At 38.0% G+C, this 18,454-nt stretch overlaps 1 protein-coding gene across 1 annotated transcript; it reads right to left on the bottom strand.

The window, feature by feature from the left end:
- Window positions 1–3,880: 3,880 nt before the first annotated feature.
- On the bottom strand, window positions 3,881–5,075 carry LOC137732947 (uncharacterized). The gene is made up of 3 exons (XM_068472183.1): window positions 4,756–5,075; window positions 4,348–4,656; window positions 3,881–4,259 (listed from the first exon to the last, which is right to left on the bottom strand). Exons 1-3 carry the CDS (start codon window positions 5,073–5,075, stop codon window positions 3,881–3,883), a joined length of 1,008 nt encoding a protein of 335 aa, XP_068328284.1.
- Window positions 5,076–18,454: the final 13,379 nt, after the last annotated feature.

Genomic DNA, 18,454 nt, shown 5'->3' on the forward strand with positions numbered 1-18,454 from the left:
ATTATGGACAATATGGAGATTAGCATGGTGCTTCTTCTTCCTCCTGAATTCTAGTTCAACAACGGACAACCGAATTTAGTCGATGGAGATATGGAAGTTGAAGTCCTTACCATCTAAGGATTGGCGTGGCTGCAAGTAATCACACTCCTCAAGGGATACTATATTTATTTCCTAGATCTCTGGGATTCTTCCGGTTTAACAATGATTCTACTATCCTAAAAGTTCCTCTCCTCAACTGGTATAAATACACCATTCTAAGGTTCATTTCTGGTAACGCAATCTCTGCACACTTATCCTCTTACCCACTGCTTAAGTCTTGATATTCTTACTAACTTGGCTGTCGGAGAGCCTTTCACCAGCATACCCATCCCACCCTTCTGTGTTGATTTCTAGTTTAAAGTGATTGTTTGTATTCACTCATATTGTAACAATTACAAGAGAGGGCTCTATATAGAGAGACTGAGCAAGATTAGCAGCTAAAGACAAAAGACAGCTGCAAGCCATTGAGATTGGCCACTAGTTAAACCAACTAAACTAGATACAAGTTTCTAGGTAAAATATGAAAACCAAAATTATGGAGAAAGATGCATGGAACAGCTGCAACACAGTATGGGAAGTATGGAGCTACAGATGCAGCTTTATCTCATTCACCAAATGACATAGGAATGCACAATGGCGGCTGCAACTCACATGAGTAGATGAAGTTGCAGATGTAACTTGTACCCTGAAACTGATGCTGCATATGATTGAGCTGCATATAACTGATGCTGCAAATGCAACTAGAACCTTGACCACTGAAGACTTCGTTCAACACGCCCCCTCAAGCTGGATCAAAGGGGTTGATTGATCCAAGCTTGCAAAGCAACCTTTGAAACCGAGTAGACTCTAGGGTTTTTGTGAAAATTTCTGCCAGTTGATCATGACTTCAAGTGAAGACGGTTTCGATCACTTTGGCTTGAACTTGGGCAAGGATGTAGTGGCAATCCACTTCAATGTGTTTTGTTCTTTCATGAAACACCGGATTCGATGCGATGTGCATGGCAGCTTGGTTATCATAGTGCAAATACATTGGTTGAGAGCTTGAAAAACCTAGGTCTGTAAGGAGACTTTTTAACCAAATAAGCTCACAAGCAGTGGATGCCATCGCACGGTACGCAGCTTCAGCACTTGACCTAGCTATCACAGCTTACTTCTTGCACTTCCATGTAACAAGGCTGCCCCCAACGAAGGTACAAAAACCTGTGCTAGATTTACGATCAAGGGCATTACCTGCCCAGTCAGCATCGGTGTAGCCCATAATGTGAGTTGAACCATTTTTCTTCATGAGAATACCCCTTCCTACTGAGCCTTTGAGGTACCTGAGAAGTCTTTTGACCATTTCCCAGTGAATTGAGGTAGGAGAATGCATGAACTGACTAATGAGACTCCCTGTATAAGCAATGTCTGGTCTCGTAATAGTAAGATAAATGAGTTTCCCAACTAATCTTTGATAGGTGATGAGATCAGTTAAAGGTTCGCCTTCAACATCTAACTTGAGCTTGCTGACCAAATGAGTACGAGCAGGTTTGGAGTCCATCATTTTTGCCTCATCAAGAAGATCCAACACATATTTTCTTTGATTTAAGAACAAACCCTTATTAGAAGTAGCCATCTCAATCCCAAGAAAATATTTGAGAACTCCCAAATCTTTGATTGCAAATTTGTGGTGAAGGGATTGCTTGAGAGCATTAAGTTCATCAATATTGTCTCCTGTAATGATTAAATCATAAACATATATAAGTACTACGAGTTTACCAGTTGAACCAATTCGAACAAATAAGGAAGAATCAGCATGGCTTTTTTTGAATCCTACAACTTCCAAAACTGAGCTCAGTTTGGAGTACCATGCACGAGGAGATTGCTTGAGTTCATATTTGACTTTGTGAAGTTTGCATACCATATCAGTTTCATTTTCTTGAGGATGTCTGGGTGGTAATCTCATGTATACCTCTTCTTCGAGGTCACCATGAAGAAAGGCATTCTTCACATCCATTTGGAACAAGGGCCATTCATGATTAACAGCCACAAATAGTAGTACTCTCACAGTGTTCATCTTGGCAACTGGAGCAAATGTCTCCTTGTAATCAATACCATATGTTTGAGTAAATCCTCTAGCTACTAGTCTGGCTTTGTGCCTTTCAATTTCACCATCAGAGTGAAATTTAGTCTTGTAAATCCACCTACTTTCCACAGCTTTCTTCCCTTTGGGAAGCTTGACAACACTCCATGTGTGATTATCATTCAAGGCCTTGAGTTCTTTGTGCATTGCTTCTTGCCAAACTGGATTGACACTAGCTTCTTGAAAACTTTTAGGTTTAGTTTCATTAGACAACAGACTAAGGAAAGATGCATGAGATGAAGACAAATTTTTATAAGTAACAACTTGAGAGATAGAATGCCTTGCAGTATAAACCACATACTCTTGAAACCTTGCAGGTGGTTGCCTATCTCTGGTAGGGTTTTCCTTGGAGCAATCACAACTTCTTGGAGTTGATCTTGAGTTTGAGAAAGATCAGTGAAAGTTTCACAACTCTCATGAACATCAGTATGATTAATAGAGAGCAATTGGGAGCTATATTCAGGCACTTCAGCTGGAGTGGGAAGTGGAAAGGAATCCAAGAAACTCTTTCCTTGCGAAATAAACTCAGAGTTTTTTTGAAAAATAAGGAGTGAATTCATCAAATCTCACATCTCTGGACACTATAATTTTTTGAGTGCTTGGATTATAGCACTTGTAACCCTTTGAGAACTTGAATAACCCATGAATACACATTTAGTAGCTCTTGGTTCCAATTTGTCACGTTGAGTAGCTTGAATGTGGACAAAGCAAATGCACCCAAAAGTTCTGAGGTTAGATACATCCATGGTTCTTCCTTTAAGGATTTCATAGGGTGATTTAGAACTAAGTATTAGACTAGGCAACCTGTTAATGATGTAAGTGGCAGTAAGAATGCCTTGGGACCAAAACATCTTGGGAACATTCATTTGAAACATCAAGGACTTGGTTTTTTTCCAACAAATCCCTATTTTTTCTCTCAGCAACACCATTTTGTTGTGGTGTACCCACACAACTTGTTTGATGCATAATTCCATGAGTGCTTAAATAGGTTGACATGATGTTAGATGTATACTCAGTGCCATTGTCAGACCTAAGTATATGTATCTTGGAGGAAAAATGAGTTTTAACAAGATTGTGAAACTCTTTAAAGGCATCAAACACTTCACTTTTGAACTTCAATAGGTACAACCAAGTAGTTCTAGAGTAATCATCTACAAAGGTAACATAGTACATATACCCATCAAATGATTCTACCCTCGAGGGACCCCAAACATCGGAGTGAACAATTTAAAAAAGACTATTGGTTCTAGACTTGGATGAAACAAAAGGAAGTCTAGTAGCTTTTGAGAGTTGACATGTCTCACATTCATGTGAATCTTTACAAAACATAGGAAACACAACAGACATCACTTGTTCAGAAGGGTGAGCTAATCTTTGGTGCCAAAGCTGGTGTTCTTGATCAAGACTTAAACAGGCAAAATTTTTTTGGACAATGTTGATATCCCTTGACAGGTAGTACAAACCATTTAGATTGACTTATTCACCAATCTTCCTCTTGTTGACTCGGTCCTGAAAAACAACATTGTGAGGGGAGAAAATGGCAAGACAATCTAAGGTTTTTGTAATCTTTCCAACAGACAACAGTTGGAAAGGAAAAGAAGGAACATAAAGTGCAGGTGACTCGTCCCTATCACTCAGCAAGTTTATCTTCCCTTTACCTTGAATAAGTTTTCCTTTACCACTTGCCACAGATACATGGCTAGGTTTATGTAACTGAGTATACTAATGTAAACTGGATACTTTGCTTGTCTTATGGTCAGTGGCACCTGAGTCTATAATCCAAACATCATGTGAAATACCTATATTTAGAGCAGTGGAAAGTGCACTTGTTATACCTGAGATGTCTCTTTGTGGTACACATTCTGAATCAGCCAAGAATTCGGCAAATTTCCCAAGTAAGGGAATGGGATTTCCAGTGGCTTGATCCTCACTCTTAGTGCTTCCCTTCTTCCTTTGTATATAGGCAGCAAACTCATTTATTAAATTAACCAGATTGGAGGTGAAATTTACCAGTTCATCAGTAGATGTGTTTGCTGCATGATAGGCCTTTGGAGTATGAATTTGTGAGTGGTTGAGTGAACTTCTTACATCTCTGAAAGACCTGTTTTCAAACCTATTCAAGATGTAAGATCCAACACTTCTCCCTCAAATGACCACCATCATTGCAGTAAGTGCACTTTTAATCTGACCTCCTTCCTTTGAACTGCTTGTCCCCAGCTGATTTGTAATTGACATTGAATGCTCTAGGTTCAAGGTTGGTCTTGATTTCGACACTCATCACTTTCCTGTAGGTTTTTTCTCTTTGCACAGCTTGACACACACTTGCAAAAGATGGAAGCTCAAGAGTCATCAAAAGGTGGCTCTTGAGATCTTCATACTCTGATCCTAAACTAGCCAAGATTTGGAAAACCTTGTCTGCATCAACCTTCTTCAGAAGCACAGCGGAATCAGTGGTGTGAAGGCGATACAAATCTAGTTCGTTCCATATGTTCTTCAAGCTTTCAAGGTGTTGAACAAACGCGTGATCACCTTGCTTTAAACTAGCAAGGTTCTTTTTGAGTTAGAACACACAAGCAGCGTTGTTTTGACTCCCGTACATCTCCTTAACTGCTTCCCAAAGAATATATGAGGATTCTGAGTAACTGAAAAGCTCAGACAGCTTAGGCTCCATGGAGTTGAGCATCCATGACATAACCAGTTGGTCATTACACAACCATGTATCATAAGACGTAGAGGTAGTTTCAGGAGGTTTAATGTTGCCATTAATGTACCCTATCTTGGATCTTCCTCCTAGGGTGAGCGTGACAGCATGAGACCAAGGTAGATAGTTGAATTCATTTAACAACACGGAACACGACCTTTTATTAGGATTGATCTCTCCATGAATGATGCTGGAAGTTGAAGTAGAGGAACTCATAGCCTCTGAAACCAAAGGGTTGTCTTATGCCATTTTTCGTGGGATGAACAGAAGAGAGAAAAAAAAAAAACAGTAGAGAATAAATAAATCAGAGGTAGGCCAATTATGGTTCCTGCTTTGATACCATGTTGATTTCTAGTTCAAAGTGATTGTTTGTATTTATTCATATTGTAACAATTACAAGAGAAGGCCCTATATAGAGAGATTGAGCAAGACTAGCAGCTAAAGAGAAAAGACAACTGCAAGCCACTGAGATGGGCCACTAGTTAAACCAACTAAACTAGATACAAGTTTCTAGGTAAAATATGAAAACCAAAACTATGGAGAAAGATGCATGGAATAGCTGCAACACAGTATGGGATGTATGGAGCTACAGATGCAGCTTTATCTCATTAACCAAATGACACAAGAATGCACAGTGGCAGCTGCAACTCACATGTGAGTAAATGAAGTTGCAAATACAACTTGTACCCTGAAACTGATGCTGCATATGACTGACGTTGCATATAACTGATGATGTAGATGCAACTAGAACCTTGACCACTGAAGACTCTTTCAACACTTTGGGACTTTGGCTTGCTTACGATTATTTATTCTTTTACATCTAACTTGGATTTGTGCATGTCCACCTTTTGCGGTATGTGCGAATTTAGTTCCAACAATGACCAATCAGGGAAAGAGTTAAGAGTAAAAGTGCATCTCCAAACTCACTGGAAAAAGGTGCTTTACATCAATTAGGTGATCTTCAAATTCATCCCATTTGGACAACACTCATCATAAATGTTACCATCCACTTGTTATGATGAAAGATGCGCACAAGCCAAACTATACCGCCTATTAAGGATGGTGCTTGAGTAGCCAATGGGCATTCGAAAGTTATGAAACACCTCTAAACCTAACAGATAAAAATGCTATGCATAAACTCGAGATTCATCCCGTTCTAAAAGTTCTATTCACGAGTCATATGTTGGATGAGGTTCACAAACCATATTATGCAACTAGTCAAACAATGAACTAATGTAGCCAATAAAAGCACACTCTAAATCTCACAGATAAAAGCAGATTGCATAATGTATAATCCGCTTACAGATCTTGATTATGACTGAAAAAGACAAGAAACCTAGATACGTAATTGTCGTAACCATGAATAATCTTGAGATTCATCCCATTTGGACAATATATTCTCAAATGTTACTATCCATTTATCTAATGATGAAAGATGTGAACAAGTCAAACTATACCACCAATTAAGGAAGGTGCCCGAGTAGCCAATGTGCATTGGAAAGTAATGAACACACCTCTAAACTTAACAGTTAAAGTTGCAATGCATAAATAAACTCCTGATTCACCATGTTCTAAAAGTCCTATCCATGTGCTAGATATTGGACGAGGTTAACAAACTATAATATGCAACCAGACAATAAATGAACAAAATAAGCCAATAAAAGCATGACAATTAGAAGAGCACCTCAAAACTTCATGGATAAAAGCATATTACATAACGTATAGTTTGCTCACACATCTTGATTATGACTGAAAAAGACAAGAAACATAGATATGTAACTATCATAACCATCAGTGATTTTGAGATTCATCCCCATTGAGATGTAATATTTACAGACGTTACTATCCACTGGTCCAGTGATGGAAGATGTGAACAAGTCAAACTATACCGTCAATTAAGGAAGGTGTTGACTGACCAATGGTCATTGGAAAGTTAGGAACACACCTCTAAACCGATGCTGGATGAGGTTCACAAATCATAATATGCAACCAATCAATAAATGAACTAGAGTAGCCAATAGAAGCAGGACAACTAGAAGTACACCTCCATACCTCACTGATAAATGAATATTATGTAATGTATAATCCACTCACACTTCTTGATTATGATTGAAAAGGATAAGTATATAGATACGTAAATGTCATATAACCACCAGTGATCTTGAGATTCATCCCCAATTGGACAATATTATTCACAAATGTTACTATCCACTTGTTAGATGATGAAAGGTGTGCACAAGTCAAACTATACCACCATTTGAGGAAGGAGTCTGAGTAGCCAATGTGCATTGGAAAGTTATGAACACACCTCTAAACCTAACATATAAAGTTGCAATGTATAAATAAACTCGTGACTTATTTGGTTTTGAAAGTCATATTCATGTGTCAAATGTTGGACGAGGCTTAGAAACCATATTATGCAATCAGTCAAGAAATGAACTAGAGTAGCCAATAGAAGTAGTAAAATTAGAAGCCCATCTCCCAACCTCACTGATAAAAGCAAAGTGCATAATGTATAAGCCCTCACACATCCTGATACATAAATGATAAAAAAAACTGGATATGTAACCGTTATAACAATCAATGTATCGATTTTTTGTTTCCATCCTAATAAAATTTATAAATCCGAAGTTTTATTTTGGATTCTATTACGAGTAAGAAGCTAATCGAATATCTTCAATTATTCCATGTATATTTGTATCCTTCCGTTTATATAATGTTTAACATAACAAATCTTAAACATTTTGATTCTATACGTATCGAAAAGTAACCTAAAAACTATTACAATGGAAAGTACAAGGGCGTATTGAACAAAACATACACATCTGAATTTCCACAAGGTTTTGTCGATGTGGCTACGCGACCAGAAACCACAGTGGAGAAAAATCTGCCACTAAATCCGAAATCGGCGAGACTGGCAGTGGCAGCACCTCCCGCAACACGTTGCTGTAGCACCACACGCGCACGTGCATGCACTGTTAGGCTGTTAGGCTGTTAGGCTGAGCTCAAACCGGATGGTACATACGTAAATAACCCAAACACCGTGGTCCATTCCCACACCGATCACACCATACGCACAAACTCAAACTCAATTTCCTCGTGAGGGAGGGCCCGCTGTTTCGAAATAAACGTTGCCTGTAGCGTGAGCCCATCCGAGCCGGTGCCAGACCACGTGGCGCAATCGTGTTCGTTTGTGTCGGGTATAAGTACCTCACGCCCGAGCTGCCGTCACAGGTTTCATAGGGTTACATTAAAAGCCCCTCTATCTATCAAAACAAACAGATGGACGTGCTTTTGCCGTGGGAGGCATAGAGGCGTAGGCCTGTGTGTTTGGGCGTTGATTCAGTTACTGGCGGTCTCTAATTCGCTTGGTGCAGGTCGGGAACCGCTTTACCCTGCTCTGCCGTGTCTGGGCCTATGAGCTAGGTGGCTCGATGTAATCGGCCACGGGGCAAAACGGGTCCCGCCTTGCATCAACTGAATCCGAGACCGCGGTGAAGGCGGTTTCGTGGATCTTGCACTTTCATCAGATCTCGTCACAGGTTGGTCACTTCTTCATCCTCTTATCGCTAATGGCAGTGAATTTATATACAGAGTAGATTATCCTATCGTTTGAAAAAAATGTAATATCGGAGTTTGTTTGTTGAAACAAAAAAGTTAATAAATATATGTATGGAATATTGATAGATCTTTGCCCATGTAATTCTATCGGTATACAAACAACGGTAATTTCTATTGCTTTATCGCGTTGTTGTCTGATCTACAATAGTTTTTTTTCCCCTGTTAATTTGGATTCCAGATATATATTGTTTTCTTTGATATGATGGGAATTCTAAATACGTTTTTTGGATTTTATACTTTTTTTTTTTTTTTTTTTGGATTTTATACGTTGTAAATAAGTTATTAAATATTCCAATTCCCACCATCACATTATAATTTCACTTTTGTTTTTATTTATTTTTATTTTTACGCACTTGAATATTTCCATTAAATATTTTTTATGAAACCATCCGATTAAGTTAGACAAATTGCATTTGGTGTCCAATTGGAAATATAATTCCTACCCTTACAGGGTATAACATTCTGCCTTAATTTCCAAATTCTGTTGAGGGAAACGGTTTTGTTTGAGTGAATCCGCAGATTATAGAGGTTAATTATTTAAGTAAATGACTGCTATTTCTGTTTGCATTTACACATACAGAGAGAGAGTGTGTGTGTGTGTGTTACTGTCTTGGGGAAATTTGAGAAAAGAACAGAATCTTTCAAAACAATGAGAAGCATATCGTGTTCAGACAGTCTTTGATTTTTATTTACAAGGTAATATCAGGAGTCTTTCAGTACTACGGTATGTAGATATTTGTTTGAGAGGTCTTAAGTTTGAATCTCATGGATAGCGGATTCGATACCAAATTAGGTTGTCCAGTTTGTAGTTTAGCCGAACTCTTCCTCCCCTTAGTGTAATAATATATCGTTGTATTAAAAAAAAAGGTAATATTAGGGAGATTGTCTATTTAAGCCATATTTAAAAAATATATATATTTGACTGAAGAATTATAAAGAGATTGAGAGAGAGGGTCTGGCAATCATAGAGAGAATTGGGTGAATTCTTACGTATGTTTTCTCACCTTCACTATGTCTTTATTTATAGTAGTATGGAAGGTTCATTTCTTACCCCAATAAGATTACAACTCTAATAGGATAATATCTAAAGATAAGATATGATAGAATCCCACAAGGTTATCCAAGGTAATATAGGATTTATACGATCACACTCCTAAACTAGGACTGCAACATTCCTTTTTGAGTGTGTAAATACTCATGTAAATAGCGCATCAGGTCTCCTGCGATGATTTAAGTTCAGTTGAAGAACTCGTAGGCACAATAAGCGAAGCGAATGCGAGTCTCAAATTAACAGCAAAATGCATAAAAGGTAAAAATCACAAAACCTCGCTATGCTAAAACTTAAGGTGGACTAAGGAGAAACGGGAGAAGTTGCATTAAAGTTAAAACTATACTTCTTCTGGACGCAAGTAGCAATCTTACAAGGGTATGACCAGCCCAGGATGGGTGCCTCATTAAAACCTAGTTAGGTAGTAAAAACACAGTGGGAAAAGTGCTTCTAATCGTAGGGAAAAGGTACATTAAGATCAAATGAATATACTTCTGGATACTCCCCTTGAGTTTGACAAAACTTCCAAATAAGAACTACAAGCATTGCATTATAAATAATTACGCATACCAATTATTCGGACAAGCTCTTGGAAGGTAAAACTCTTGTAGTGACGTCATAAAGAGGTCAACAAGGTTGTCTAGGATCGAGTTGCATGACTTTAATCTCTTGTTGCTTTGTTGATGTAGGTATAGACACGATATGTCTTGCCATTGACTTCATTGATGTATCATGCTTTGGTCTAGTTGATACATGTGGCATAGTCTTCATAGATTGTTGTCGAGACTCAATAATGGATGAAAACATGTACTTCGAATATGCTCAACAGGAGCTCTCGACCGTGTCATGGAATGATTCGAATATTTCGCAACTAAGGTTATATCATGGACCTCCAAAATATTGTGATATCCCTAAGGGTAAAGACATAACCATTTTGGGAAAATGCCTTGTGCGGGTTTGATAAGTAACTAGCATCAGCATAACAAACAAGGCAAGCATCATTCAAAGGATCATAGGGGTTAGATCCGCTCGGGATGCGTTGGGATAAGCCTAATTCCGTAGTACCTTCAAGATAGCGGAAAAATGTCTTTAATACCAATTCAATGATTGCATGCAGGCCCAATGTTGCATCTTTACCAAAAGATCAACAACGAAGAAAATGTCTTATCTAATGCAATGAGCTAAGTATAACAAAGTGCAAAGTTGAACTTATATATGAAACTTCAGATTTCATAACCTCTTCAAGGGGTCTTATTTGCATATAACATATGGAAGATCATGGATATATTCAAAGGTGATACCGTCGGAGGGTAGTTCGATTGGTGGACCAAAATACTGTCAGAACAACGTTTGAACTTCAGGTCAAGGCATAAACGAGTTTCCTAAGATTATTCATCTCAAATTTTGCCTTCAAGAGCGAGACAGTTTTCTCAAGCTCTTCCTGAGTCTTAGTGAGATTGATGTCATGAACATAAACTACAACTCTAACCATTTAGAATATGACTTTATAGTTTAACACGCAAAGGCATAATTCATATCATTGATTGATCAAATAATCACTTAAATAGGTATGCCACATCCGCCGGATTACTTCAATCCGTAAGTTGAACGTTGTAACGAATTGATAGGATGTTCCGTGGTTTGGAACTATTTGAACTAATCCTTATAATTCTTTAGGAACTCACATGCAAATCTCCGTATTAATATTCCCATGGAGAAACACTAACCGCATTCATAATGTTGCAATAAATGACAAGGCATTTGAGAAAAACCTTGTGCCGTAATCTGTGCATTACCTTGGACAGTGTAGGAACGGCAGATCCAAACACACTTTGGTAAGGAATTTAATTTGGATTGTGATTTCGGTTGTCCAATTAGCTCTATGTTGTCACTAATCAACAGAACACAGTTCAATATCGTCGTTTTTCATTTATGTCGGCAACTACCATATAAGTGAAAACATCATCGATAATAATCTCATTCCAAATCTATATCTCATCTAAAGTAGGATATTGTATCAAGAACTTCAAGTCTCAGAAGTAATCCAGATTAATCTCATGGGATGTAAATGATTGAGCCAGTGATTGAGTATGGATTCATTTTGTGCCTTATTCTTCTTCTTCTAGGGAAGTGAATCATATGACCTGAATAATCTGTCATGCTTCAGGCCAAGACAGATTAATTGGCTATTCATCGGTGTATCAGACCATCTAATAGGGGCAGCCAAACAGTCTTTTAGGGGCAGCACATCCATCGGGGATGTTAACTCGACATCCGTTAAGTACGTTTATCCTCGTAGGCATGTCTGCAGCTAGTTTATGGTCTCGTCACTTTATAGAGATCAAAGGAATACGTCTAGAACAACATTTTGAAAGCTAGAATACATGACACTTGCTTATCACATTTGTGCGGTATGAGGATCAAGATGAGACATAGTGACAAACGTCCACGCAAATTAGCGTCATTCTACAAGAACATTGACGTTCTTAACTCCCCCCAACGGCGAAAAAGGCTATCTCGTTAAATTGACAATCTGCAAAATGAGCGATAAAGAGATCGCTTGCAAGAGTTGTAAAAAGCTAGTTCAAAGGAGAAATGTAATCGACAAAGATTCACAACTTTCTCTAAGGACCCATATTGCTACGTTGTGGCGATGCGATGGCATAGAGAATGCACACCCAAAATGCGTAAGTACGAAAACATCAGGTTGTACTCAGTAACCAACAGTAACACCAAAAATAGGTTGGGTGGCAATGGGCCTCAAGGTAGACCAACATAACTGCATATAAGATTGCATAGCCCTAGGCAGAAACAGAAAGCTTGGTGTGTTCACAAGGCTCATGTGATCAATTAAATTGTGGTTTATGATCGCTCTACAAGGTTGTTTTGGGGTGAACATGGGGAATTCGACGTTCAATTACAAACCCAAAAGACATGCAATAATTATATATATATATATATATATATATAACTTCGATATAAACTTCCCGGCATGATCCAATCTTCTAGATTTTATGGGATAATCAGGGTCAGACTTGACATTTGTGTCATGTTTTTCGTGTTCGTGTCGTTTTCGTGTCATACCTGATATCTTAACGAGTCATGTCGTGTAACACCCGTTAAAGTAAATGGGTAATATAACCCAACCCAAAATCGACCCGTTAATTTTATCAGGTAATATGACCCGACCCGTTACCCGTTAAAGAAAATATATTTTAAATCAATCAGTAATGAAAAAGAAAAACATAATTTGACTAAAAAAAGAATACAAAAAAGAATACTAAATTTATATCACATTGTCACATAAATATTACTTCAAAACATAAAAAAAAGAAACATTTGTCTTTCAAGTATTACATACTCCAGAGCCTAAGGAAAAAACATTAGTACATTACTATAAAATACCAAATGTTCAAGGATATGTAAAATGACGAGAGTTGCGTTTCAAGGTTGAGGAACCTTGAACGTTTATATATGCTTTCATATTTTTTAAACTTATACATTAATGATTATGAATTTTATTTATTTTGAACTCCCTTAAAAATACTATTCATGAGGGTTTGTATGGTTTTAAAAATTCAAACGACGATGTACTATACTCCAAGCGTAGAGGTTGCGATCACGTGCCTTTGCATATTTCTTCACATTTTTTTGCACTTGTAAATTAATTATTATAATTTTTTAATGTGTTTAGTATTTTTAAATTACTTGATACTTTTATTGTTAATGTGTTTTATAATTTTTCAATCTCACTTGTTTGCCTATAGTATACTATAAAAATAAATTAATAAAAAATAATTTTTTTTTTTAAATTTATATAGAATAATAATACAATAATACATATTTAATATACAATATACATATACACTATGACTATTGTATCTTATAGTAAGTTTTTTAGTAGTTTAAAAAGTTAAAATCAACAAAATAACTTTTTTCTTAACGTGTCGAAACAAGTTACCTGCGTGTCACCTTTGTGTAAATCTGTTAAGGGCCTGTTATTAATGAGTTCTTATTGTGTGACTCGATAACGGCTCAATTAGTTATCGTGTTGACCTGAAACCCGTTATTTTCTTGTCATTTACGTGTCGTGTTAACGGGTCATGTAAGAAATTGCTAGGTCTAATTTGGGTGGTGATCCCTTAAAATCAGCCATGAGGTTTAGCAACAATGTGTGTAGACAAACATGTGACCAATTTGTTGATACATCAACCAAAACCATAAGTATTTATATGGTCCACATTTTGGTTATATAAGTCCACAATGATTCCCTTCAATCCACTGATAAAAAAAGGGTCATGTACTATGGGTAAGGAGATGCATTGTTGCATCATTGTTTGACCTAAGTGTCCCAAATGGTCGTGCCAAAGCAAGTGAATTGCTCGAATCACCAGGTTTCTTGGAGGTGGATTATACATTTGTCTTGCCTAATCTTCCTTGACAAAGACAAATGGTTAAAATAGGTTTCTTGATTGAAAAATCCTAATCATCGAAGGCTTAAAGAGAGAACTGGGTTTGAAAGGAAGGTCATGATGCAAGAAAAGAGATTTCATAGTATAGGCTGACAACTAGAAGGGGGGCTGATCTGAAAAACACTGCTGTGAAGGATCTATTTAAAGGTGAGATACCAATAAATCTCACCATTGAATTTGAAGTGTTTCTTCTTGAGATTTGTGTTTACGAAGAATGAAGCTACTCAAAGATACAAATGGCCACCTATTGCAAAAAGTGCGTGCAAATCGCTCTTCATCATTACAACTTTTACGGCACAATACTCGAGACAACACATTTGAATTTGGAGCATCTCGACTACTTCACAGACCTAGATCGTCATGTGAAGAAAGAAGAATAAACGATACATATTCCAACTTACTCCAAAAGTTACGGTCTTTGGACAACTATCCATCCTCAAGGGGAACAAATTCCTTTCATATACATAGTTAGGGGCAATTGTGGATCCATGATTTTCTAGGGTCGGAGTAAGGCGGATCGGAATACAGTTACCTTAGAAGTGCGGTATCAACATATTTAACTGATGTGGGGTATCAAATGAGAGAGATTTTGACACACCCCAACCCGGAAAAGTCCACTTGGACTTCGAATCGAGTTGTGCTGGCCGACACCTGGAGTGTGACAACCCGTCCCTAATTTTACGTTTTTATTAATTTTAAAAGCGTGAACTTTCTGAAATGATGTAGAGGCAAGGACTTTGACTTCCGTTGACCATCGTCTAGAGAGACATAGGACTTATTCTTTTGGCGTATCCTCGTAGTACTCGTCACTACGAACGCATAGGCGAAAGCTGTTTGGGAGTCTGGATTAAAGTGGTATAGTTACGAACGTTTGAAATTGGTTATTCAAAGATTAGTTTTAATTAAATTGAACTTCCATCTTATGGGAAAGAAGCCCAATCAGATTTTAAGCAAGTATAAGGGGACCAATCAGCCATTTTGTTTAAGTGACCAATCAGAAATTAGAGAGAGTGATCAGCCAATTAGGAGAGAGAGAGAAGCTTTCAGTTGCCCCAAAATCGTGACCCAACCCAGTTCGACCTCCCATTTTCCAAGGCCGATTTTGGCCAACTCCAGTGGAGTTTTTCAATACCACCAACACCATATTGAAGCTCTCATTCCCCTCTACAAAACTCACCCAAGAACCACCTTGATTAACCACGGTATATGGCAGTTTAAGGCCACGAAAGTCAACAAAAATCAATAGTGCTTCGGCAACTCTTTTCAATTTTTCGGCGAACCGCGGCGGCTAGCCACCGCGCGCAGCAGCACGTGGGCTGAGACCCCAGCTAACCATCTTAGGCTATTTTGGATCTCCAATTCTATATTTGAAATCCGTTTAGTGAAATTACGATGTTTTAATGTAGTTTCATAGTTGACCACCTAGTTGGCCATCACAGGGTCCTTGCATGAATTGATGTTCCGACCGTTGGATCGTTCCGAAACTTTAGGATGTTGTTCTAAAAGCATAATGTGGATCTTTGGAAGTTATGGATCGAAAATCCAAGGTACAGATCTTATGGATCGAGTTATGTAGGGTTGTGGACCATGCTGTCAACCTTTAATCGACGATTTACTTTTGGTCAATGGGTTTCAAATCATTCTAGAACGTCTTTAGGGATGTGTTTTACGTGAGTTGCGTGTTTTATCGATAAGAAACCTGAGTTGTGATTTGATATTTGTTCTAGGCAACGATCGTTCGTGACGCCTTGATATTCGTGCTAGGGAGTTATAGTGCAGACTCCAGGTGAGTGGGCAGTTTGTTTTTATACCTATATATAATTATAGTTTCCATGAATGCGTATTTACTTCATTTTTACACCTATATTGCCAAATATCGTTATTGTGATATAAATTGTGATAAATGTTGCTATATGGTTGGGATATTATTGTCATGACATTCATAAATAATTGTACATGCTCATCTTGCTGCACCCCGGTGTTAGTACTCGCCCCAGGGCCATGGCCAGTCCTTCACGTGTATGTTCACATCTGCACCATTCGCTTGCCTTGGATCCAAGTTAGGTGCTAGTCCTGTCGGGTAGATTGCATTAGGCAATCCGACTTGTATGTGACCGTGCTTCTACACCAGCCTTCACGTGATCATAGTACTAGAGCGTATTGATTACACCTAGTATTGTCGGGTAGAATTGCATTATGTGATTCCGACTTGTGTGCTAGCATAGATCGATGAGCAATTGATTATCTCATGATTACATTACTGTAGCATATGACATATCATGTTTTGGCATATTATAGGTTTTATTGCTGTTATATTATTGTTTACATACTTATGTAGTATGTTTTAAGGAAACTATACTTGTTTTGTGGCGAGGGGTTAGTATATTAAAAAATAAAGGTTTTTACAAAACGTTGTTTTGCTGACCCACTCAACTTTGTTTTTCGCTCCTCCAGGTTTAGTAGCTGTGCTTACGTATAAACAAGGGTTTTGACAAATCTCAGGAGATGGTTATCTTCAGTGGTATAATCCTCATCCTATTTACTATACTGTCTTATGCTTTAACATCACGTGTGAAAAGGGTTTAATCCCGCTCATCCGCGCACTCTTTTGATTAGGCACTTTTAAGTTTAAATTTTTTCACATTCTTCTTCCACTACATTACACTTTATGGTTTCGTCACCTTCCATGTAACATCCCACATCGCCTGGGGGAGTGGATCCTGTAAGCCTTATATGTATATTCCCATCTTTACCTAGCATGAGGCCTTTTGGGAGCTCACTGGCTTCGGGTTCCATCGAAACTCCAAAGTTAAGCGAGTTCGCGAGAAAGCAATCCTAGGATGGGTGACCGACTGGAAAGTTCTCGTGTGAGTTCCCAGAAACAAAATCGTGAAGACGTGGTCGGGGCCCAAAGCGGACAATATCGTGCTACGGTGAAGTTGAGCCCGGGATGTGGTAGGGGCCCGGGCCGGGATGTGACAATTTGGTATCAGAGCCAATCCCTAGCCAGAAGTGTGCCGACGAGGAGGGGGTGGATTGTAACATCCCACATCACCCAGGGGAGGGGATCCTGTAAGCCTTATATGTATATTCCCATCTCTACCTAGCATGAGGCCTTTTGGGAGCTCACTGGCTTCGGGTTCCATCGGAACTTCGAAGTTAAGCGAGTTTGCGCGAGAGCAATACCAGGATGGGTGACCCACTGGGAAGTTCTCGTGTAAGTTTCGAGAAACAAAATCGTGAGGGCGTGGTTGGGACCCAAAGCGGACAATATCGTGCTATGGTGGAGTCGAGCCCGGGATATGGTGGGGGCCCGGACCGGGATGTGACAGTTTTTCTATTTGGTATTTATTTGGTATAATAAAAGCAACTTACAAGTTGTAATTATTTATCTAAATCTCAACAATCACATAACTATTTGTTAATTGCCACAACTATTTCCTTTTTGAAATTAACTGATTTACTAGCTTTATTGCAGTAAAACTTTAGAAAGCTTATATTGAACTTGATTGTTGTGGTCACGACTATCATAATCGTTCGATATCAATGCGTGAAAAACAGAACACTAGTTGGAAAAATTAAGCGATTAAACTTTGTTATTTGGCAGTATATGGCACAATAGATTAAACGAGAACCCCTATTTTGGTAAACAGTACGAGCAAAAATAGTACATCACGCCCCAGTGTATTTGGTACCATACTCATGTCTTATACATGGAATGTAGCATTTACGTGCCACAATTGCATCAATTATAAGTGGTAAATCATTCAAAAAATATTCTAGATTTGTTTATTCAGGCCGCAGGAAAAAGATAAAACAATAAAGATGTGGATAAATGAAAAATGAATATACTTTTATGAAGTGTAGTATGTGTGTAACATCATGAATCAAAAGTTTAGTAGACCTTGATCTTCGATTATATGATTGAGCGAAGGTTCATTCTTTCCCAACTTGGATTCGGAAACAAAAAAACACATGACAGTTACAAGGAAGATCACATTATACAAGTAGCCATATACCCGTACATGATTGAATTGACATGAGTAATATTCGTTACTACAAAAATAATCATGACTCATCAATAGGCGGTGTCGTTGCAATAACATAACTTAATTAAATGGTAAAGGCCAAAAAAATTTAACATTGATCCATTAGTTGGGCTGTATCACGGATTTTTCAAAATCGGCTTGGTAGTTGTTTTGTACTATTGTTCATTCCACGAACATAAATAAATGCTTTATAAGTCAAAACAATAAAGTGAGGTCGTATTAAGGCATTAGAGCAAATATATCGAAATTTAATTTTAACTCATGAAACATCCCACAAATTCTTTAACCCTAGAGATATGCAATTCTCCGGTTAAGATAGGGAAGAAGCAGGTGAGATAGAAGTTACAATAATACAATGACAGTCATTTCTCTTCCCACCCATTATTTTCTTCCATATCTGGTCTT

The sequence above is a fragment of the Pyrus communis genome, chromosome 4 (genome assembly GCF_963583255.1).
Source record: "Pyrus communis chromosome 4, drPyrComm1.1, whole genome shotgun sequence".
In the NCBI taxonomy this organism is placed as follows: Eukaryota; Viridiplantae; Streptophyta; class Magnoliopsida; order Rosales; family Rosaceae; genus Pyrus; species Pyrus communis.

Coding starts and splice junctions, on each gene's coding strand:
- LOC137732947 (XM_068472183.1), bottom strand. CDS start 5,075: ATGAGTTCCTCTACTTCAACTTCCAGCATCATTCATGGAGAGATCAAT. Junction 4,657..4,755: donor TGGGAAGCAGTTAAGGAGAT/GTACGGGAGTCA, acceptor ACACCTTGAAAG/CTTGAAGAACATATGGAACG. Junction 4,260..4,347: donor AAGCAGTTCAAAGGAAGGAG/GTCAGATTAAAA, acceptor GTTTGAAAACAG/GTCTTTCAGAGATGTAAGAA.